General features: G+C 38.9%; 2 protein-coding genes across 2 annotated transcripts in view; one reads left to right on the forward strand and one right to left on the reverse strand.

Annotated features, from left to right (window-relative positions):
* Positions 1–481: 481 nt before the first annotated feature.
* Positions 482–23531, forward strand: part of LOC130553101 (zinc finger protein 271-like) — a 24903-nt gene continuing 1853 nt past the window's right edge. Inside the window, exons 1-4 of the mRNA XM_057331847.1 lie at positions 482–1041; positions 8858–9492; positions 13678–14026; positions 16694–17623. Coding sequence (XP_057187830.1) covers positions 687–1041; positions 8858–9492; positions 13678–14026; positions 16694–17623 — 2269 coding nt within the window. The 5' untranslated portion in view covers positions 482–686. The remainder of the gene's footprint in view (positions 1042–8857; positions 9493–13677; positions 14027–16693; positions 17624–23531) is intronic.
* LOC130552895 (piggyBac transposable element-derived protein 4-like) lies at positions 18982–23521 on the reverse strand. The gene is made up of 5 exons (XM_057331572.1): positions 22953–23521; positions 19983–22791; positions 19770–19839; positions 19495–19649; positions 18982–19356 (listed from the first exon to the last, which is right to left on the reverse strand). Exons 1-2 carry the CDS (start codon positions 23110–23112, stop codon positions 21119–21121), a joined length of 1833 nt encoding a protein of 610 aa, XP_057187555.1. The 5' UTR covers positions 23113–23521; the 3' UTR covers positions 18982–19356; positions 19495–19649; positions 19770–19839; positions 19983–21118.

A 23531-nucleotide genomic window follows, 5' to 3' on the forward strand; every position in this document is an offset into this window, starting at 1 on the left:
TATGTCTCTGAGACGTCTGCTGTCAGATGTCATATAAACGCTTTTGCACATGCGCAGTACAAATCGAGCAACCCCTGAACGGATCGAGTCGACTGTCGTAGGAACTGGATTAACCGGAAGTGGCGTCAGTTTCGCGCATGCGCGGAACAAACCGTGTTTCCGGGACGAATCGGGTAGCCACAATCTCAAACGAGGCTAATTCCACTTTTCCAGTCGCCACGACGTAAAGATCATAAAGTTGGTCATAAGATTACGTTGACGTTACGTAATAGTCACGTGTTTTGCCTAGCTGGGAAGTTTTTTTAGAATCTTTGGTTAATTTTGTGGCTACGTCCTTAAATGGCGTTGTTAATAATGCCCACAGATATCCAATAGAAATGGTTTTGGACATTTTATATCTGTGTGTTCTATTACTTTAGTGCACACGTCTTCACCACACTATCACCCCTGTAACGGGTCTCTCAAGCAATCTGTGTGAAATCATGATTCATGAATGCAGTGTCGAGTGTGTTGTGTCTCCAGTCCAGCAGGAGTCGCTCTGCAGCTCTTCAGTCCGCCGATAAACCCACTAAAGAAAGAAAGAAAGTCAAACATCAAGCGCTGCGTGTTCACATCACTCTGATTTTCTCTCTTTAGGGTTTTAAACAGAGTGTTGTGTGTGTTTGTATTTTTGTGTTTCGGTGTTGATGATGACGTCACAGGCTGATGGGCTGTGCTCCAGACACACACAGGACTCGGAGCTCAGCCTCACTTTACTCTGTTATACTGACACAGACGCTCAGGACACTGTGTGTGACAGTAATCACACCTTGAATCAGGATGAATCTACTGATCAAACCTCCACAGAGTCTCTGGATTCTGTCTGTAACGCTGGAGAACAGCAGATCCTGAACACCAGACCACTCAACATGTGTTCTGTCACACTGATGGACTGCAGGAAACTCATGGAGATGAAAACAGAACCCACAGTGAAGGAAGAAGATCACACTGATGAAGATGAGAATCATGACGATGATGAGGACGACGATTTTATTCCCTCAGGTATGTTTATCACTTTAATGTTGTTTAGTTTTTTCATGATATTTGACTGTGGCGTGAATTTCTGATGTTTCGATAAAGAGGACCTTGTATCACAAGTTAAATAAAACAAAATCTTGAAAAAGGCATTTAAGCTTAAGTACTGTTGATAATTAAAAAAATATCTAATTTAAGTAAATAGGACTGTGGTGTTGCTAAGACTGAAATAGGGTTGTGGTTAGAAGGGATACGAATCTCTACAAAAACTGCAACCAAAAGCTAGTAGTTAATGGTCCAGCATAATCATACCGTGGGGAGAACTGTTTAACATCAGTCAGTCATGCTTGTACGTGGCAGACTTTCCAGCGTGAAAGACCTTCGAGCAGGTTTATTTATAAACGTTTCAGTAGAAAACTCAGATCCTTAAATATGTAAGGAGTAAAATGTGTTCAAAATGATGAGCCAAAATGTTTTTGGTATTGTGTCCACCCTGTGATTTTTGTGTCCAGACTGTCCACCCTGTTAGTTTTTTTAACTAACTGTCTTATATTTCATACTTTTTTTTGCCAATTTTCTTATTACATGTAAATTAACAGTTTTAAAGAAATAGACACATTATGAATAAGATGACTTCTATTTCAAAGGGATTGTTCACCCAAAAATGAAAATTCTGTCATCATTTATTCCCCCTCATGTGATTTCATAGCCGGGTAATACCAAACTCTGCTACTTAGCTTTGCTTCGTACAGAAGCGAACTGAACTGAAATTGTGCGGAAGTACGAAGTCTGACGTAGTCAGGTTAGTGATTTCATACTTCCTAAATTACTTTGTTCTTCTGAGTAACACAGAGAAAGATATTTGGAAGAATGTTAGCAGTTTTCACTTCTGGGACATCATTGACAACTCAACTCAACTTTATTTATATAGCACTTTTTACAATTTTCATTGTTACAAAGGAGCTGTACATAAGACTTATTGACTATAAGCAAAACAATTAAAGTTATACCTGTAAAAACAAGAAAAAGGTGAAAACACAGAAGACAGACATACCCACATACAAAACACTCCACACACACAATATGCACACATACTAACACACATAGACACACGCACGCACGCTCGCACGCACAGTGAGAGCACACATTTAAGATAAAGGAGAGAGAAGCACATGTCAAATATAACAGACTATAAATTCCTATATGCAATATTACTGAAGTAAAACTTTAAAATTCTAAAGCAGCCCCCCCCGGCCAGGCAAATAGTGCAAAAACAGTATGCAAACGGTGGCGTGGAACCCAAAACTCTTATCGAGAAAAAAAACCTCAGGAGAACCCAGGCCCAACCAGGGGATTCCAGTTCCCATCTGGCAAAAGCTGCTGCCTCTGCACAAGCTCCAGAGAGCTTGCACAACAAGGCTAAATAAAAATAAATAAACTTACTAATAAGGTAAATTATAGTTTAAGATTATCATTAATAATCTAATAGCATTTGAAAATTTGTGGTGAAGATGTGTCAAGTCGCCGCGTCCTTCTTTATCCAGCTCTATCATCTCAGCTCTTGTCAGGTCTCCGCTCTACTATCAGGTCAGGCCATGAACTGCATCCTGCTCGCTGTGGTAACCTTGGAACAATGAGACAAGACTGGCTGAGAGTAGAGTACTGTTCTGCACTCTTTGAGCGCTTTTCCACCATCGCGCCGAATCGTTCTAAGCACAGTCTGAAACGGTTACAGTTATGTTTCCACTTGAGCCTGGTTCGACACGACACGATTACAAACTGTTCTTACATTTTACATTTACATTTACATTTAGTCATTTAGCAGACGCTTTTATCCAAAGTGACTTACAAAGAGTATAAGGAGCAATAAGCGATATGTCATACAGGAGCAATAGTGCAATAGGTGCCAATACAAAGTTACTAATTTTACCAAAAGCTAGACCACTACCTGTTGAGAGAAAGCGAGTGGGTTAGTGTTTTTATTTTTTATTTTTATTTTTTTCATCTGTCTGTCAAGTATTCACAGAAGAGGTGGGTTTTAAGTAGTTTTTTGAATGTTGTGAGAGATGTGGTTGACCGGACCGAATTAGGAAGAATGTTCCACCAGGAAGGAGTTGTGAATGAGAATGAGCGGGAAAGCGATTTACTGCCCTTATGAGAAGGCAGTACAAGGCGCCGCTGGTTTGCAGAACGCAGGGATCTTGATGGGGTGTAGGAGTGTAGGAGGGTGTGAAAGTATGTCGGTGCAGATCCAGTGATAGTCCTGTAGGCAAGCATTAGTGACTTGAATCTGATACGGGCTTCAACCGGTAGCCAGTGGAGGGAGATGAAAAGGGGCGTCACATGAGCCCTTTTGGGCTGTTGGAAGAAGAGGCGTGCTGCTGCGTTCTGAACCAGCTGGAGCGGTTTGATAGCCTTTGCAGGAAGACCAGCAAGGAGAGCATTGCAGTAGTCCAACCTTGAGATTACCAGGGCCTGGACAAGGAGTTGTGCCGCATGCTCAGTGAGATAGGGTCTAACCTTTCTAATGTTGAATAAGGCATATCGGCATGACCGCGTTGTCTTTGCAATGTGATCATTGAAGGACAGCTGTTCATCAAATATGACTCCGAGGTTCCTGGCTGTTTTGGAAGGAGTGATTGTGGTATTGCCAAGTCGGATGGTGAGATCGTGTTGCACCGTGGGGTGTGCCGGAAACACGAGTAGTTCTGTCTTGGCAGGGTTCAGCTGGAGGTGATGCTCTTTCATCCAAGCCGAGATGTCCTCTAGGCAGGCAGTAATGCGAGCTGATACAGTGGTATCGTCTGGGTGAAACGAGATGTAGATCTGGGTGTCGTCAGCATAACCGTGGTAGGAGAAGCCATGTGCCCGTATGATAGGTCCCAAGGATGACGTGTAGATGGAAAAAAGTAGCGGTCCAAGCACCGATCCCTGAGGGACCCCAGTGATCATGTGTTGGGCAGTGGACAGCGAGCCCCTCCATGACACCCTGAAGGATCTGCCGGAGAGGTAGGATTTGAAATTCCGAGCTAAATTCTTAGCTTGGAATTTTCAGCTCGGTTCTATAACCGTGCTGAATCGTGCTAATGAATGCGCGCAGAGCCGTTATAGCTCAGTCTCTTGTGTTTACCAAGGCAGCGTGTGACGTGTTTGTGTTTACATTCTAAAAATTTCCGTTATCAGCTCTGCGGTGGAAAATTAAACCATTTACGTACCGGCTGGCATGGATCGGCACGGAGTGGAACGATTAAGCAACGAGAACGATTCGGCGTGATGGTGGAAAAGTGCTCTTTGCTAGTAGTACATCAGTTGTTGTTGGAAGTGTTCCTGGTTCCGGTTGATCTAACTAGTGCAGCCTAAACCCTCAGAGGATTTATATTATGGAAGAGTAGTGTATGCAAGATTAAAAAGATGCGTCTTTAGTCTAGATTTAAACTGACAGAGTGTGTCTGCCTCCCGGACAGTGCAGGGAAGACTATTCCAAAGTTTAGGCGCTAGATAGGAGAAGGATCTACCACCTGCACTTGATTTTGAAATTCTAGGTATTACCAACTGACAGGACGCCTGAGAGCGTAATGCACGTGAAGGACTGTAATACAAAAGGAGTTCATTCAAGTATTGAGGAGCTAAACCATGTAAGGCTTTATAGGTAATAAGCAAGATTTTAAAGTTAACGCGATGCTTTATAGGTAACCAGTGCAAGGTTGACAGAACCGGGCTAATATGTTCATACATTTTTGTACATGTAGGAACTCGAGCTGCCGTGTTTTGGACCAGTTGGAGTTTTTGTAATAAGCCTGCAGGGCAACCACCTAACAGTGCATTACAGTAATCTAGTCTTGATGTCATGAATGCATGAATTAACTTCTCTGCATCTGACATTGACAGCATATGACGTAGTTTAGATATATTCTTGAGATGGAAAAACGCAATTTTACAGGTGTTGGCGACATGGCTCTCAAATGACAGATTACTATCGAATAGAACGCCAAGATTCTTTGCTGACGACGAGGGTTTTATGGAACATCCATCAATAGTTAAGCAGTATTCTTGGTTGTTACTTATAGCAGTTTTCGGTCCAATAAGTAACACTTCTGTTTTGTCCGAGTTCAGTAATAAAAAGTTGTTACTCATCCAGTTTTCTATATAGACTATGCATTCCATTATTCGATGGAACTCAGTGTTTCCCCTAGGTTTACGGCTTTTGGGGGGGGGGGGGCTGCGGTCTCTATAAAATATCTAAATCTAAATGTAACAACTGAAATAAATATATCATGAGCAGGAGTACTTACAAAATTACTAACAGTCTTTCCATGCCATTCATACTAGAACTGATTCTAAATATTATTTCCAATTAAAATATGATTCACAATGAAATGTTCTTAACATGCTGATTATTTATGCTGTTAATATCATAAATGCTATATGTAGATACAAGACGTATGTTTTATAATCTGTCACAAACCTATATAGCAAACAGTAAACTGACTGACAGCTAAAAATACTTAATTACTGCTGCATTTTCGTTGACTTAAGCATTACAGAAAAAGTGTCCATTTATTTACCTGTTCTTGGTGTCTGCAGGTCTTTATATGCGACGTGTCTTTGGCGGGAGAAGCAGCGCTCGCGGAGCGGAAAGGGGAAGCGCGTTTGGCGCTAAATAAAGATATTAGAGGATATAGCGGCAAAATATAATCAACATAAATGTCCCTGAGTGCGCGTGATGTGTACATCTCAGTTATGTAGTCGCGCTGCTCAATTTAAACCACAGAAATAGTCTGATTTTTTTAATGGTTATACCGTAAGACAGTATTAAATCTAAAGTATGATTACGAAGGCGAGTGGGTCCTGACACATGTTGACTAATGCCCATGGAGTTAAGAGTGTCTTTGAAAGCCATTCCTAAGGCATCTGTATCGTTATCTACATGGATGTTAAAGTCACCAACGACAAGGAGTCTATCTGCGGCCAGTACTAGTTCTGATAAGAACCCACCAAATTCTTTAATAAAATCTGTGTGGTGCCCTGGAGGCCTATATACAATAGCCAGAATAAAATTTAAAAATGTTTTATCTTTAGTATTAGGTGTTGAAACATGAAGTACCATGACTTCAAAAGAATTGTATTTAGAGTTCGACTTCTGGGAAATGCTAAGAGAGTTATTGTAAAGTGCTGCGACACCTCCCCCTCTGCCTTTTAGACGAGGCTCTTGTTTATAATAATAATCTTGGGGGACAGATTCATTTAAAGTAATATAATCATCTGGTTTTAGTCATGTTTCTGTCAAACAGAGCATGTCTATTTTATGATCTGTTATCATATCGTTAACAAAAAGTGCTTTATTAGAGAGAGATCTAATATTTAGCAATCCGAGTCGTAACAGTTGATTATCTGTATTTTGTTCATGTTTAGTTTGTTTAACGTTTATTAAATTACTTTCAAGAGGTTTACGCATTATTTTATGTTTGCTAATCCGGGGGACAGACACAGTCTCTATTTTGTGATGTTTGGGAGAACGGATTACTACATGTTGTACATTTTGTGTATTCTGTGACGTAAGACGGCAAGCAGACAGTTGGTTAAGCCATTCTTTCTGCTCCCTGACCTGGGCCCCAGCGAGTCAAGTTTTAGCATTAGCATTATTAAGAATTTGTGCCATATTTCTAGACAGGATGGAATCCCCAGCCCAGGAGGGATGGAGACCATCTCGTTTCAACAGGTCAGGTCTGCCCTCAAAACTCTTCCAGTTATTTATAAAAACTATATCATTCTGCAGGCACCACTCAGACAACCAGCCATTTAGTGATGATAATCTGCTATAAATCTCATCCCCACGATAAGCAGTGAGGGGGCCAGAGAATATTACAGTGTCTGACATCTTGCTTGCGAGCTCACACACCTCTTTAATGTTATCTTTTGTGATCTCCGATTGACGGAGTCGAACATCATTTGTGCCGACGTGAATGACAATCTTACTGAATTTACGATTAGCCTTAGCCAGCACATTTAAATTTGACTTGATGTCAGGCGCTCTGGCTCCCGGTAAACATTGGACTATGGTGGCTGGTGCCTCTATGTTAACGTTCCGAACAATAGAATCACCGATAACTAGGGCACTTTCAGCAGGTTTCTCAGTCGGTGCGTCACTGAGCGGGGCAAACCTGTTCGAGACTGTAATCAGAACGGTTGAGTGATGTTTTTTCCTGCGACTACGTCGTCTCACAGTCACGACCATAGTAGGAAAAGTTAAATGGTAGTCATAGGTGGCCCACAACTGAATTTTTCCTAAATTCTTCAAAATATCAAATTTTGTGTACAACAGAACAAAACAAAAAACATACAATATTTGTTTCTACTATGGTAGTGGATGATGTCCCAGAACTAAAAGTTATATTCTTCCAAAAACCTTTCTTTGTGTTTAACAGAACAAATAAATGTACTATACAGCCTTGAAACAACCTGAGTAATTTTTGGGGGAAGTATCCCTTTAATAACTTTCCTGTGGCTCAGTGGTTAGAGCAATGTCATGGGATCGATCCCAGGGGATTGCGCATAGTCAGAAACAAATGTATAATACAATACAATGTAACTCGCTTTGTATAAAAGCGTCTGCCAAATGCATGAATGTAAAAACTTAAAGAAGGTTAAGTGACCCATTGTCTGCTGATTAAAGCAAGAGTAATACACAAACATATATTATTAGTATATCAGACTGTAGGGACGGATGCCATGGCTTCACCTTACTTCAAATATAAATACTTTTGTGTGGTTTTTGACAAATATTAATCAATTATTATTCAGCATCATCTTATATTTTATTGATGCTTTAAGCATGATTAAGACTAACCATTTCTGATTATGAATAATTAATGGTTTAAGTCTTTAATGAATGCTTAGGCCCTCTCTTCCTGCTAGTCCTGTGTTACTGTGAAAAAGGGACTTTGAAAAACATCTATTAGCACACACTCTACCCTTGAGGGGTTTGTGTATGTGTGATTGTAATGTTTCAGGAGAAGGAGTAAGAAATAACGAGACGGACGTAACGTCATGTTTTAATTTAGTATTATAGTATATGCCTGTCATCTTTGATAATCTAGAGCAGTGGTTCTCAAACTTTTTCGTTGTAAGGCCCCTTTGTGTTAAGTGCATCGCTTTGCGGCCCCCAATATAAAGACGTATAATCTTAAACTTAGAATTTTAATTAAACCAAAAACATTCAGTTATACAATGCTGGAACCTGAATTCTTTTGGTTGGTGGTGTCATTTTTCTGATGTTTGATTGCATAAAATGTATGATCAATTTCTATATTTCATAAAATGCCACAAAATCTGTGGCCCCCCTGGATCCATCTTGGGGTCCCCCAGGGGGCCACGGCCCCCAGTTTGAGAACCACTGATCTAGAGGACTATATGTCCTGTCTCATGACTCCAGAAGTGTTTTAGAGCTTTGTGTTCTTGTTTAAGTGATTATTGATAACCAATCCTGTGAGCTTGATTTACCCAAGTAATGACGTAATTAGTTGACTCTGTTAGTTTAAATACTACTGCATTTTGGATGTAAGGCAGGTTGGCTGTGGAACTCCTTGAGAGTGCTGAAGCTGACTTCTGCTGGCAAAACTACAAACTATTTTTCTTCCGTAAATTTTCTTCGATTGATAGCATTCCTGACTCCGTGTCTACATTCATCATAACTGGTTTAGGGGTCTTTTACTGTAAATCCCATACAAGACTATCATGCGTTTGTCCACAACAGGGTGGACATTAATGTCATTTATCTGTTTAAAATGTTTCTATAAATGATCCGGTGTAAGTGCTTAAGCTTGACCTGTCTTGTTTCTTTCAGATGAGAGCAGTGAAACGGAAGAGATTCAGAGGAAGGAGAAAAAGCACGAGTGTCCTCACTGTGAGAAGAGATTTTACACTGCATCTTGTTTTGAAAGACACGTGCGTGTACACACTGATGAGAAACGGTTTCTGTGCAGCGAATGTGGAAAAACATTTAAAAATTCAGGTTATTTAAAATCACACCAAAAAATACACTCTGAGAAACTCCATCAGTGTTCACACTGTGACAAACGTTTCCATCAGAAGTCATATTTGATGGTTCATGAGAGAATTCATACTGGAGAGAAACCTTTCCTCTGCTCTGAGTGTGGAAAGAGCTTTACTTTTTTTTTTTTTCTCATAGATCATCAGAGAGTTCACACTGGAGAAAAACCTTATCTCTGCAATGTTTGTGGGAAGAGCTTCACTCGGTCAGGTGCTTTTAAAGATCATCTGAGATTTCACACTGGAGAAAAGCCTTATCACTGCAGTTTTTGTGGGAAGTGTTTTAGTCGACTTTACAATTTGAAGACACACGAGAGACTTCATACTGGAGAAAAACCTTACAAATGCTGTCAGTGTGACAAGGCGTTTACTCAACGCGTTCTTCTGAAACTCCATCAGAAAGTTCACACTGGAGAGAAATCCACCAGATAATCTGTGGAGACACATTTATTATTTAGGAGGTTTTCAGACTCAACAGAAGAAACATGCTAAACAATCTGTCAGAAAAGCAGAAAAACCCTTCTTAAAAGATTTACACAAACATAATTCACAGTTTATGATATCTTTTTTTTTGTTAGATACAGTAGCTAGATTAAAAACAAAATCAGATCTAAGAACAAATCAGATTTATATATCATAACAGTTGATGTGGTGTTCAGTTCTGATCAACTCCAGGATCATTCAGTATAGTTTAATAATGACTTAATAATGTACATATTTCTGATTCTATCTAGTCAGTGACATAAATCACAGGCTTTATTATAATGTATATTATCTGTGCTTTGGACAGTCATCTGCTGTTATTTGAAATAAATTGAATGTCTGCATTTACATCTGCAAGATGTATTTTATGATTGTTTGCTGTCAGATGTCATATAAACATCTAGAAGACGTCTGTAAGATGTTTATGATTTAGAATGGATGTAAAGCTACCTTTTCTAAGACGCCTATACCACCTACGTGATAAATTATTAATATTTAAGTAGTGACTTGCAACGTCTTATACCCATTTTACTACCATTAAATTGCTAATTATTACCCCTTTGGTATTTAAATATGTCTCTTATGTCCAGATACATTTAACATGCGCACGGTTGCGCTATACTATTACTATACGTTTTGAGCGTGCTCCCACAGCGACACACTTCCATTGTTTTCCACCGGCCGGTGTTCTGCCAATTTTTGCTACCCATAAATTTGTGCTACCCTCGTGTTGTGATTGGGTTGGGGGAGGGGTTATTTAGGTGTAAGGGTTGGGTTGGGGGAGGGGTTAGTCCTGTTTTGTATGGAGGTAGCAAAATTTGATAGGGATGCTTAAATTGGCAGAACACCGGCAAATAATATGGAAGTCGGAAGTACGTCACGTCGTTTACTTCCGCGTTCAAAAATAAGGTGGATAGCTGCTTTGATGCAATGCAAATTGTAAAAGCGCTATAAAATTACATTGAATTGAATGACTGAGTTAATAAGACACGACACATTAGATCGTGCAGGGAAAAACATTTTTTTCTCACGCAGGTTTTCATTAATCGACATTCCAACAAAACGTAACGGAATTGCATGAATTCCGTAAATTCAGTTTTTTGACGAGATGGTTCGTTTAACTTGACTGATTTATTTTTACTTTTTTCTCGGTTTGAGTCACAAAGACATTTTATTAGTATTTAGCCATGTTAACGGGGTTATTATTAGTATGAGGACACTGAGATAGACGAAAGAATCAAACGCCACAGTACGGTCTGACGACGTCGCCAATTCGTCTTCATTTTGGTCACAGTGACATTTTTATTACTTTATGACCACGTTCTGAGGACCTCTTGGCAACGTTCCATTTCTAAGAATTTTTGCTAACCTTCTAGAAACGTTGGAGCGACGTCCTCAAATAACGTCATGAATTAATCCCATGGAGAACGTTGTAATTTGTAATTTGATTAATGAATTTGGTCATTTCTATTTATTATGTCATTATATGGAAAATGTATGATCAGAGTAAAATATGTTATATTGTCAATGCTATTAATCCGACTTTTCACAGCTATTTCACTGGTGTTTAATAAGATAAAACAATTAAAACGGTTCCTATTTGTTTAATGCGCGTGCTTGTCCAGCACGCAAATTCTCTTGTTCTGCAAAGAGAATATCATCTCGCATCATTAAAACATCAACGGTTATTTTGTTTTACCTCACTGCACGATATTACTTTAGCGGTTTATTAATATTCTTTCTTTACTTTAAATCCTACAGATGTGAGAGTAAACACATATTTTAGTGATTTTCGATTGATTTGGCGCGTTTAAATGAACGGACCCTGAGTGTGACTGAAGAAGCTTTTGATGGTTGTATCTAAAAAACGGACATCCTGCTAAAATTGTGGTAAAACAAGGATATAATGTTAAGCTTAAATATAATGTTTATTCATCTCAGTCGATAAATATCTGCTTTGAATCCTCTATATTGTGTTGAAGTCTTTGGTTATTTGTGTAATTTACTTCAGTATCTAAATAAAGTGTTATCCTTTTTTTAGAAAGTCCCTTTATAACCCCTCCCGTCAAAACGAGAAAATATATTGTTTTAATGACATATTATTTAGTTTTAACGACATATTATCTCATTATTATGACATAGGCCTAATTGAGTGGAAAAAAATCAAATGTATGCAACAATACGCCACCGTAGATAAAGCCATCACTGCTGCAAAATAAAACTTTGTTCTCTATCAAATGGATTATCTACACTTTGAATTAGTTTACTAACCTTCTGTAAAGGTTTATACTTGGAAAACTGTGCGTTATTAATGACTGGTTATTATCTTCTCACTTTACAAAACTGCAGATTAAAAATGTACGTTAAAAAATTATGTTTGGTGAAGATTTGAAATAAACATAGATTACACATCTTTCTGCAGTTCTTCAGATTCGCATTAGCCGACTAATAGAACACCATCAACCCGAGAAAACGTTTTTAAATTAAAGGCGCAGTTCTTGAAAATCAGCGGCCACTAGCGTTGTATTATAGTTTTGCAACGAATCTCTGAGTCATTTGCCCACCCCTCCCTTTCGAATTACGACGGTGGCCGCAACAGTAAAAAAAAGATGTCGTCTACTGAGACAGCGGATAGTAGTGATACAAGCAGGTAAGGCAATATATTAACATAATTAATCATTTAACATGTATTCTATTGCGAAAGTTACTGTCACAATTCTATAATTAGATATATTTCTTGCGTGCTATCTAGTACACGCTGAGAGTAGTGAAGTAACTAAAGTTAGCTAATCGTAAATAGCAACGCTGTTCAAAGCGTTTGATCTGATAGCGACATAGGCAGTTAGGTGTAAGTTAGTAGACGTTTGTCTCCCCTTTTGTAAAGTCAGGAACAACCGGAGTACGTACCGCAGGGACGGAAAAACATTATTATTCGGAGGTTATATGGCCATTTGTATAAAATGCTAACGTTACCGTTTCAACAAAACAGTTGTTTGGTAAACATTGAAAAAGTGGAAACATTGAAAATGTTGAATTATTTTACCAGTCTAGCAGAAAACAGGCAACTTCTGCGTTGCCTTGAAAACATTTGTCTTTCAACAGTGCCTTCCATCTGGTAATAGATACACCGATGTTTATCCTGGATTTCTGCCGCCGTTTGTCTCTAATTCGTCTGGCAGCATCACGTTTGCGCTTCTTTGACGACGGAGATTCACGCTCTGTCGGCTCTTGTGCACAATACGCATGGTCCTCCATTTTATCAAAACTTCTAAGACAGAACAATCAATTGCTTCAGCTAGACGATGACTACTCCTCCTCCTCTCCGTACTACGACTTACTACTTTGTGCGTCTTCAACTCAGTGATGACGCAAGCTGCGTCTAAAAACACACACGAAGACCAACATATACGAAACGCGCTCTGTGGAGCTGTTTGTCCGTTAGAGCTTACTGTACAAAACATGGCAGCGCAACAACAAATCCATGTAGATAGGCCCGCTCCCTATGTAGATACAACTGGTTTATTCTAAGGTAATAAAAACATAACTTTTCATTACGTAAGGTTTTTATACACATCTAAAGACACAGTTTTGTATGTTATATTGCATTTCTGTTAATAGATCATACAAAACATCCCGCACTGTACCTTTAATGTGGTAGGAAACTCTTACTTGTTTTCTTGCTTATTCACGTCTTGTGTCTCCAGTCCAGCAGGAGTCGCTCTGCAGCTCTTCAGTCCGCCGATAAACCCACTAAAGAAAGAAAGAAAGTCAAACATCAAGCGCTGCGTGTTCACATCACTCTGATTTTCTCTCTTGAGTGTTTTAAACAGAGTGTTGTGTGTGTGTGTTTGTGTTGAGATGTTGAGGATGACGTCACAGATGTGCTGTAAATCAGTGGGAACTGATCTGTCCATGCTGGATATTGATGATTTCATCACAGAAATCTGTCAGCTGAAGAAAGAGGTGGCGTTACTGGAGGAAAAGCTGAGGACAAGAGGAGATGAACTCAACACTGAGGTTTGGACACATTCAACATCATTTACTGCTTTTAAATGTTTGTATTTTAATACTGTTTTTAATCTCACTGTCATAGTTTATAGCTTTATCTAAATATATTTCCTCTCTGAACAGAAGTCCAGACACACACAGGACTCGGAGCTCAGCCTCACTTTACTCTGTTATACTGACACAAACCCCACAGACGCTCAGGACACTGTGTGTGACAGTAATCACACCTTGAATCAGGATGAATCTACTGATCAAACCTCCACAGAGTCTCTGGATTCTGTCTGTAACGCTGGAGAACAGCAGATCCTGAACACCAGACCACTCAACATGTGTTCTGTCACACTGATGGACTGCAGGAAACTCATGGAGATGAGAACACAAACACCAGAAGAAGAAGAAGAAGAAGATCACACTGATGAAGACGAAAATCATGATGATGATGATGATGATGATGATGATTTTATTCCTTCAGGTATGTTTCCTTCTTTAATATTTGATCTGATTGTTGTGTTTTCTCATACGTATTTTCAACTTTTTTTCTTTTCTTAATGTTGTATTAGTGTTAGGCAGGGTTGGCACGGGTTTAAAGGTTTAAAAATACTTGGATTTGAGAAAAAGGGATTGAAACTGCTTGAAATTTGAATTGCCTAATTTCATATCAATTAATCCGTATGTGACAATAGTTCACTTTTTAGATAAAATAAATTAAAAGTTCTTATTGCGTTTGCCGTTCGCATTAAAAACATTCTGCTCAAGCTTCGCTTGCCGCTCTGATTCTGCGCACGTGGCGGGCGGCTACATACATTATGAAGAGTTTAGATGCAAAACCCACTAAAAGCTACCACCGTCAAAAATGAGATTATGATGTTAAGCGAATGCTCTCCTCACATATACGTTACTCAAATAATTTTGCTTCAAAACCCACTAAATAAATACCACACTCTGAAATATCTGGTTTTGCTGGAAGTAAAGTTAAATGGAGGAGCCTGATAAAAAAAATGCTTGTTTAAACGAAAAGTCATCTCACGGACTTGGAGGGTTTTGTATCTGAATTCTTCATATGGAACAGACCACATAGGAGGATTGAAAACGAAAAACAATTCAGGGTTTTTCCTGGCTCAAAATGAGGCGGAGGTGGTGCCATCCTGATCTTGTACACACACAGTAGGCCTACCGTACCTTAAAGTGGCTTAACCAAAGTGACTTTGACATGTAAAAAGTTCTAATAAAATTTGATGAAAATGACAATTATTAAGTTATATAAAACATTACTTTTATTCAGCCAAACAGAAATGTTTTTTATAATATAGCTTTTTATAATTTTCAACTAACTTTTCAGCCCACAATAGCCAACTGAATTAACCAGTCTTACTAAATGACTAAAATGAGCAAAGCTCATTCACATCTTGCATTCTCTGTGGTTCACTTTAAATGATTTATTGATCTCTTATATACGCTAGTGACTGAAAAGTTCAATAGTTTAAAAAATGAATCATGCAAACATGCAATAACTCGTATATCTGTTATTTGTGACCGCTATAAATGGTCGCGCATCTGTAAAAGGATACTAACGCGCTATAAACGCGCCGCTTGCGCATCCATTGTCCAAGCACAATAAACTCAACACATACCAGTAGCGACTTTTGGTTCCATTACAACCAATAAAATTCCCTTCATAACCATTAAATCCAGTAGAATTTGTGTGATGGTTTCTATCGCTTTTTCAGCAGTGTATGCATTCTAAAATGCTAAAATATAGTTTAGTGCTGCTCATTATACATCCAATGGGGGAAGATGTGTTAATGCATGATGATTGTGCTCATCAATGTCACTTTTTACATGGCCGTCCAATCACAGCGCAGGAATGCGCATCAACCAATCGGCACATACCTGTAGGCTACAACAGTATGTCTGTCTTCAATGCCTAAAAGCAATGCAGGAATTATTATTTAAGGATTCGAGTGTCAATGTCTGAATCAGGTAATATCCCTGGACTACTACAATATTAAAAAATGTTAATTAAAAACATATCTGCGAAACTAATACTAGCTTGACAATACTTAGACGGACATTCTGTTCAAAGCAAACAATGCGACACATTGAGTCACATTGTTTGCTTTGAACAGAATGTCCGTCTAAGTATTGTCAAGCTAGTATTAGATGATGATGATAAGGCACCATTTTCTCAACAACAAAAAAATCATTGAACACTTGACAATAGTTCCAAATAGTAGTTTAGTTTATATTACATATTTAATTAGCAACATAAACTAGTGATATTTGACTAAATTGGCCCCTAACAGAAAGGTTTGTTATAGAAGTCGAATGGTGTAACAGGTTACACTATTTGACATTTTAATTTAAAATCAAATTTGGCAGGCATAAATGGCCTTGATGGGAATATTTGAAATACAGTTTTTAAAGTTAATACTAATGTTTATATTAATGATGAATTATCAATGTATTCCTGGGGTCATACCATTTGACATGTATAGCAGCTCTGTCATTGTTGTGTCCACTGTGATCGCTCTGTCCACCCTGTTATTTAAGTTTCTTTTAACTATCCATCTGGATTTTCACAGGTTTTTGCCATTTTTGGAGTAAATTGATCAACAATGCAATGTCAAGTTACTGTCTTTCATTTAATTCTGCTAGTGTGCAGTGTTGTTAAAAAATGGTAAAAGCTATCCGTTTTTAAGGAAAAGACACGCATTATGTGAAATGACTTGTATTTCAATAAGTTGTCACAAAAATGTAATCAAATATACTACAGGCAACGTTTCACTTGATATTTTTAAAGTAAAAAATTATACACAAACATATATTATTAGCATATTAGGCTATTGTGTGTTTGTCCATAACAGGGTGGACATTTTATGTCAGTTATTGGATGATAGTTTTTCCATAAATTATCCAATTTAAGTGCTTTATCTTGACCTGTATGCACTTCAAATGACCCCTTAGATGAAACTGAGTAAAAATGACAACTGTATGTTCCATTTTCCATGAGTTTCAAAGTCCAACAGTTACTCGATGACTGGTTGTGCTCATGACCAAAGCAGGTCTTTACACCGATACATCAGAATTTGTAATTATTCCTATTATATAATCATCCCAAAGTTATCATTTGTTGTGTTAGTTTCAGATGAGAGCGGTGATTCATGTTGTGATGGAGAAACGGCCTCTACATCAAAACAGCGACTGACAGCACAAACTCTTTCCTGCATCACCTGTGGAAAGACATTCAGTTCACAGAGACGTTTAGAGACACATGAGAGAAAACACACAGAACAGAAACTCTTCACCTGCACCAGATGTGACATCAGCTTTCCTACCTTTCAAGAGAAGAAACTTCATTCACAAGAGCACAGAGATGAGAAACACTTTCCCTGTCAGCAGTGTGGGAGGAGTTTTGTCTTCTCTTCTAGTCTGAAGATTCACATGAAAACACACAGTGATGAAAAACCTTTCCACTGCAGTGAATGTGACAAATATTTCAGAACCAAAGGAAATCTTGTTGCTCATCAGAGAATTCACACGGGAGAAAAACCGTACGAGTGTCCTCACTGTGACAAGAGATTCAACCACAAACCTCATCTGACGAAGCATGTGCGCATACACACCAATGAGAGACCGTATCAGTGCAGTGAATGTGGAAAAACCTTTAGGGATTCAGGTTCTTTAAAGTCGCACCAAAAAACTCACTCTGATGTGAAACCCTATCAGTGTTCACACTGTGATAAACGTTTCCGTCATAAATCTCAGCTGATAACTCATGAGAGAACTCACACTGGAGAGAAACCTTACCTCTGCTCTCACTGTGGAAAGAGATTTACTAACCAAAGTTCTTTTATTTTTCATAAAAGAATTCACACTGGAGAAAAACCTTATCACTGCAGTGTATGTGGGAGAAGTTTTAATCGTCAGAACATTTTTACAAAACACCAGAGAACTCACACAGGAGAAAGACCTTATAAATGTTCTCAGTGTGACAAGACGTTTGCTCGATTAGATGTCCTAAAAACCCATAAGAGAGTTCACACTGGAGAGAAACCTTATCACTGCTCCATCTGTGGAGAGAGATTCACTTATTTAGGAAGTTTTAATTCTCATCAGAAGAAACATGCTGAAGAACAAACTGCACTGGAATCATAGTGTCTTTTACTATTTTTATAAACCGTGTCTATAACCTGAAATAAATGTGCTCGTAGTAAATTCCTTTGTTTTTGTGAAATAGTTTTATGCAATCTGATAAAGGTTGTAGAAAGAGCTGTTGTATATCCATTGTAAATCATAAACATCCTCTAGATGTCTCAGAGACGTGTTGCAGATGAGCAAACGATCAGAAAATGTCTTGCAGATGCAAATACAGACATCAAATAGACGTCTTCTAGATGTGTGCTGTCAGGATTGTTTGTTTGCTGGGATTTTGGGTTGTTGTGTTTTGCGCATTTGCGCTTATGTACAGTGATGATGTTCGTTTGTTGTTTAAAGTAAATCAGTAGAATTTTGGAAACCTGTGAAAAAATAACAAGACACCTTTTCCATATTTAACTCGTGAATTACATTCAGGATTACACACAGTTCATGCGTGTGACAACCGCATTTACAGAAATTCTTTGCCGTGTGTACGGAACTGAATGGCTAGTTGTTAATGACGTACTTCACACGCATCAGAGATGAGTCTTCATCTGTAACTTCTTGTTCATGTGACAGTGTGTAGTTTACATGCGCAACTGATATTTTGTGATCATTATTATTCATGAGTAGTTTTACAGTAGTTCATTTAGTAGTAGTTTCATTTATTTTCAGTTACTAATAAGAATGATGTTACTTTTCTCTTCTGATTAAATACGGCGTGTCACCCTCAAGTGTTTTTGTGGCGTTTCATGTCGCAGGATCGTGTCTGATAAAAACAACATGCTGATGACAAAGCTTCATGTTCAATGATTTAAACCAAAGTGATGTTTCGTTGAAAAAAAAATCTTGTTAATTCTCTCCTTTGCTTACTCCAGCTTTAATCCTCCTAGTAGCGTTGCTTTTTAAACTAACGGTACTGTTTAGCGTGTTGACAAAATGTTCATATGCTCTCCTACTTGTAAGTCTCTTTGGATAAAAGCGTCTGTCAAATGAATAAATGTAAATGTTGATCCACCCGTCAGTATACAAGAGATAACAGAGGAGGTGAAGAAGATTTACCAGCTGCAGAACAAACATGATGTTTAACTTGTTTTAATACTTTTGACTTGAGATTTTGATTATATTTACTCATTTTATGTCATAGTAAATAAATGTAGGAATAATACTTTGATATTAAAATAATGTTAAATATAATTGATAATTTTTCTACATGCATGTTTTAGCTTATATTACGGCATGTTGCACTTTGCAGCAAAGCACTTCAGGTCAAGCTATGAACAAGGTGGTATGTTAGAAAATATGTTTATTGTCACGCCCTTACAAATACAATTTACATGTAGTGATGCATGTGATTGTTTCGAGTCTGTTGGGTGTGGATCAACAGTTTATATATTTTTCTACAATATCCATCTGTACCCTATATTTACAGACTATTTATCTGAACAATTAAAACAAATCCCCATTCCTGCGCCCCGTCCTCTCAGTTTGAAGTTGTTGCTTCAGTCAAGGGGTGGTCGAAAGCCTACAAACTGTCCATCAGGATCAGGGAACTCCTGTTGAATCCGAAGCACAGCGCAGGACGGGAGAACAACTCTGACTTCCCGTCCTAAAAAGCCCCAGCACCAGCTTACGAAGCTTTGATGGGCGAGAAATCTGTACCGCCTGTGAAGACAGATTAAAGACAGTTTACATTATTACTTTTTTGACTTTTCTGAACAAATAAATATTCTGAAGAAAACCATTCATGTTATTTGTTTTGATTTATAAAGTAAAGAAATTAGATCACATAAAAAAACATACTCTTCCTCTGTTCTACGCCTCACAGGTCCATAATCAGCCATGTAAATATTATTAATGTTCTGGAGGGTGTAAGGATTTAAACAGATCGTCTGGAAGCCTGGGTGGTGCGTCACACATTTTAAAGGACCTGACACCTGATTCATTCGTCTCACAACCTGTGGAAGACAAGGCAATAACTACTTATAATGCATTTTAAAGTGTAAAAGCTTGAGTGTATTTATGTATTACACAGATATTCTTTTTCATACATATAGACACAAAGTATTGACTTATACCTTTTGTACTTCCAAGCAGCATACATTTTCAACTTCACTGGGCATTTTAATACAGTTTTCACATTTGCACCTAAACGTAAACGGTAAGAGAACACCAGTATGTTTTGATCATAATTCATGATCATTTCAACACTGAAGGCAAATCTTTATAACATCGTTAATGAAAGGTAAAACAGTTACCTATCGTTAACTATTCATAAGATAAAACCTTACCAGTCTTTTACGTCCTGCCCAAGTCGTGCTTGCAGAGTTGATGGATCATCTTGGTCTTCTGCATTTTCAGGATCAGATTCCGGCTCGAACTGATACGGTAGTACTAGAGATGAAACGGAATGAACATTTCAAATCACGGTTATAGTGACCAACATTTTTTTCGCAACTATCAGTATTATCACAGTTTTGTTAAAATGTTCTAGAAATGTCAAAGAAGTCCTGATGTAAATCAAATTTAATATTGAATTTACCTGTAAAATAAAATAAAAGTGTTTCCGCTATATTCACTTTGCCGCGGTGCGTCGCCACACCAAAAATCCTCTTTGCCTCGGCTACACTTCTAAGTGACGCATTGTTTCCCATTCATTCCTAATTTGTCCGGCCAATGTTGCTAAATTAGCATCTCTTTCACTAGATTTAGCAGATTTAGAAGAAGCACATAACACCAAAGCTAGCGTCTTTTCGGATAAACCTTAGCTTTATTCAGTTGGAAACTGTCATCAGTACTGCGGGAGAGAGAAACAGCACATTCAGTTCACCGTACCGCGACCGACACGTGAATAAAAGAGGGCAAAACTGCGTTTCCAAAACCTGCCACCGTTATCCACTGTTTGGATATATAAACATGAACACAGTTCGTCTGTAAGCACATGGTTACCCAGACAGATGCTGCCCATGCACGGTGGGAAAGAATAAAACAAAAATAGCCGTTTTAAGGCATTTGTAGTGGTTGATTTGGTCAGACAATGTAAATGAGGACATCTTTATTGGGCAATAAACTATATTAAAATCCACAATATTCAGAGAGTAGAAGCGAAACAGGTCTAACGTTGCATCTCAACTTTTCCCCCACCAGCGTTTTTTTTTTTAAGTTGCCAGCCACCGCCAGCATTCTTGAGGATTTTCACCAAAATTTTACGGCCCACAGAGTATTTGAACATAATATATATCAAAATAAAGAACCAAGCCTCTGCTTCATGTGTTCATGTTTTATCACCACTGAAATGCAGATAGGTTTCATCAAAAATACAACATTTTGAACAAAAAACTGAGAAAATGCATTTTTATAAACAAAGTGCACTTTCAACCAAAATACAATCAGATGTCACAAGAGAAAAAATACCAGTAAATCAAATTTAGGCACTGTAGTTTATCTTTGAGTGGTAGACCGTGTAGCAATTCCCAGAATGTAAGGGGACGCAACAACCTTTGCAGTACAACGAGGTTTCACTTCGCAAACCCTTACGTGTACAAACCCTGCATCTTCTCGTCGGGCGTTGCTTTTTGGAAGTGGAAGTAATCGGAACAAGTGCATGGACGGCAAAAAGTTCATTCACCCTATTTATAGGGTCAGTGTTGTATGGTGCTCTAGGAGTGTTTTCAGCTGGAGGGTCATCTCTTTCTTCCCCACCACCAGCCTGTTCTTGGCTGGTCCATGATTTTACAACACTCTGGATGAAAGAGAGGAGACTTTTACAATTACCTTGTGGGTTTTTTGCTTTGTAAATCACAAAAGCATTGAACAAACTGATCTGCAACAGATACGTGACAAATTTCTTTGTCCACTTCTGTGACTTCCGTACAAAGGGGTAGTACCCAATATTTTCATCCAATTTGTCAACTCCCTTCATTGCATTATTGTATTCCACAATGCATGCTGGTTTTTGCGTTGCAATTTTGTCTCGGTGGCCTCTCTGCCATAACTCAACTTCTTCTGTGTTGTTCTCATGGCATGTTGTGACCATTTTCGCTGTTTGTTTGTGTCGCCATGCCAAGACCATCACATTTTCACTGTGACGCATGACTGTTTCCCCAATCCTAAGGTCAGCATTTCTGAGATCTCGAATGACTGGTGGTTCACCTCTGTTATTCCTAATTGTACCACAGACATGGGTTTTCAAATCAAGTAGGTGCTTACACAGTGGCACAGAGTTGTAAAAAGTATCCATAAATAATCTGTAGCCATGACCTGCTAGGCGATCAAGAAGAGAGACAACGGTGTCTTTCAGGGGAGCACTTTCTCCACAGTAGGGCTTCATGTTGAAACAGTACCCCGTTTCAGAATCGCACAAGATGTAGGATTTTATTCCATATTTGATGGGTTTTTTAGGATTGTACACCCTGAAAGCTAGGCGGCCCCGCCAAAGAAGCATACCCTCATCGATGCAAATGTTTGTGTTTGGCTGATACATTTCACGAAATTTGGACACAAGGTAATCTAAGACGGGGCGGACTTTGTACAGCCTGTCAGTGTCATTGGCTGGCCTTGCTGTATTATCATTGAAGTGAAGAAATCTCCATATGATTTCAAACCTGTTGCGAGACATGACCTTGCTGAAGTAGGGGGTAGCTACCATTTCATCTGTGGACCAGTACATATCAAGTTCGGGCTTATAAATGATACCAGTGAGAAAAAACAGCCCCAGGAAGGTTTTCATTTCTGAACCTGTGACAGGCTTCCATGCATGAATTCTAGCATGTTGTGAAGAACCATCCGTAGCCTGAATGCACTGATCTGCATACATGTTGGTCTGATCAACAATGTTCTGAATCACTACATCAGAAATGAACAGTTCAATAAAGTCTTTAGGTTCTACTGAATGAAGAGCAGCAGCATCACTGACAGGCCCAGGATTTTCAGTGAAGGTAAGGTTTTTTGGCTGCCAGTTCATTTCATGCCACTCGTGACTAACAGGTTCTGGATCTTCAGCTGGTTCAGGATGGTTCACAGCGGCCCATGTCCGGTCCTCAGCAGGACCATGTTGATGTGCTTCATGTGTCCAACCTCTGCCGTGTTGCTGTGTTCTACCTGTAAATATGAATAATTGAAATTGCATTCATTAAACAGAACAAACAGACACACACACACACACACACAAACATTTATCACTATATGTATATACACACTGTATGTACACCAAATGTGCACAAGAAAGAGACACTTTTTGTCCATTTCCTTGTCTGTCTTACCTCTCTTCTCTCTCGCACGTCGGAACGGAGGAGACCTGTGCCTTAAATCTCTCCACGAAGTGTCCGAAGAATCGCCATCTGAACTATCAGTGTCCAACAACACCTCCAGTGCCCGTTCAGTTGTATACTTCTTCACTTTTATCTGTGAGATGATCAACATTTTCTCTGATCCTCCCGTAGTTCCGTTTATGTGGATTGTCTTTGCATTTCGCACCAGAAGTCCCGTTACTCATTCTGGGCATGCACTAGGGTTTTCCTTACCGTACTACACCTAGAACACGGATTGCCGTAATAACTCGTTGTAACAAGGTTCAATAGAAGGGAAGGAAGGAGGCGGGAACCGGCGAACATTTAACAAACTTTAATACAAAATAAACAAACAATAATTCAGCAAATAAAAGGCCGGCAGCCACCTCACGGTCGACTGCCGGCCACACGAACATAAACAAACTTAACTTCCGGGCCCGGTCCTCTCTCGTCGGCAGTCCCGTCGCTCGTCCTCTTATGCTCCCTAGCTCCCCGTGAGGCATGCGGGACCGGTGCGCGTACAGCTGACACTCATTATCACTCACGCCACCG

This window comes from Triplophysa rosa, linkage group LG4 (genome assembly GCF_024868665.1).
Source record: "Triplophysa rosa linkage group LG4, Trosa_1v2, whole genome shotgun sequence".
Classification (NCBI taxonomy): domain Eukaryota; kingdom Metazoa; phylum Chordata; class Actinopteri; order Cypriniformes; family Nemacheilidae; genus Triplophysa; species Triplophysa rosa.

Coding starts and splice junctions, on each gene's coding strand:
- LOC130552895 (XM_057331572.1), bottom strand. CDS start 23,112: ATGTTGATCATCTCACAGATAAAAGTGAAGAAGTATACAACTGAACGG. Junction 22,792..22,952: donor ACGTGCGAGAGAGAAGAGAG/GTAAGACAGACA, acceptor TCATATTTACAG/GTAGAACACAGCAACACGGC.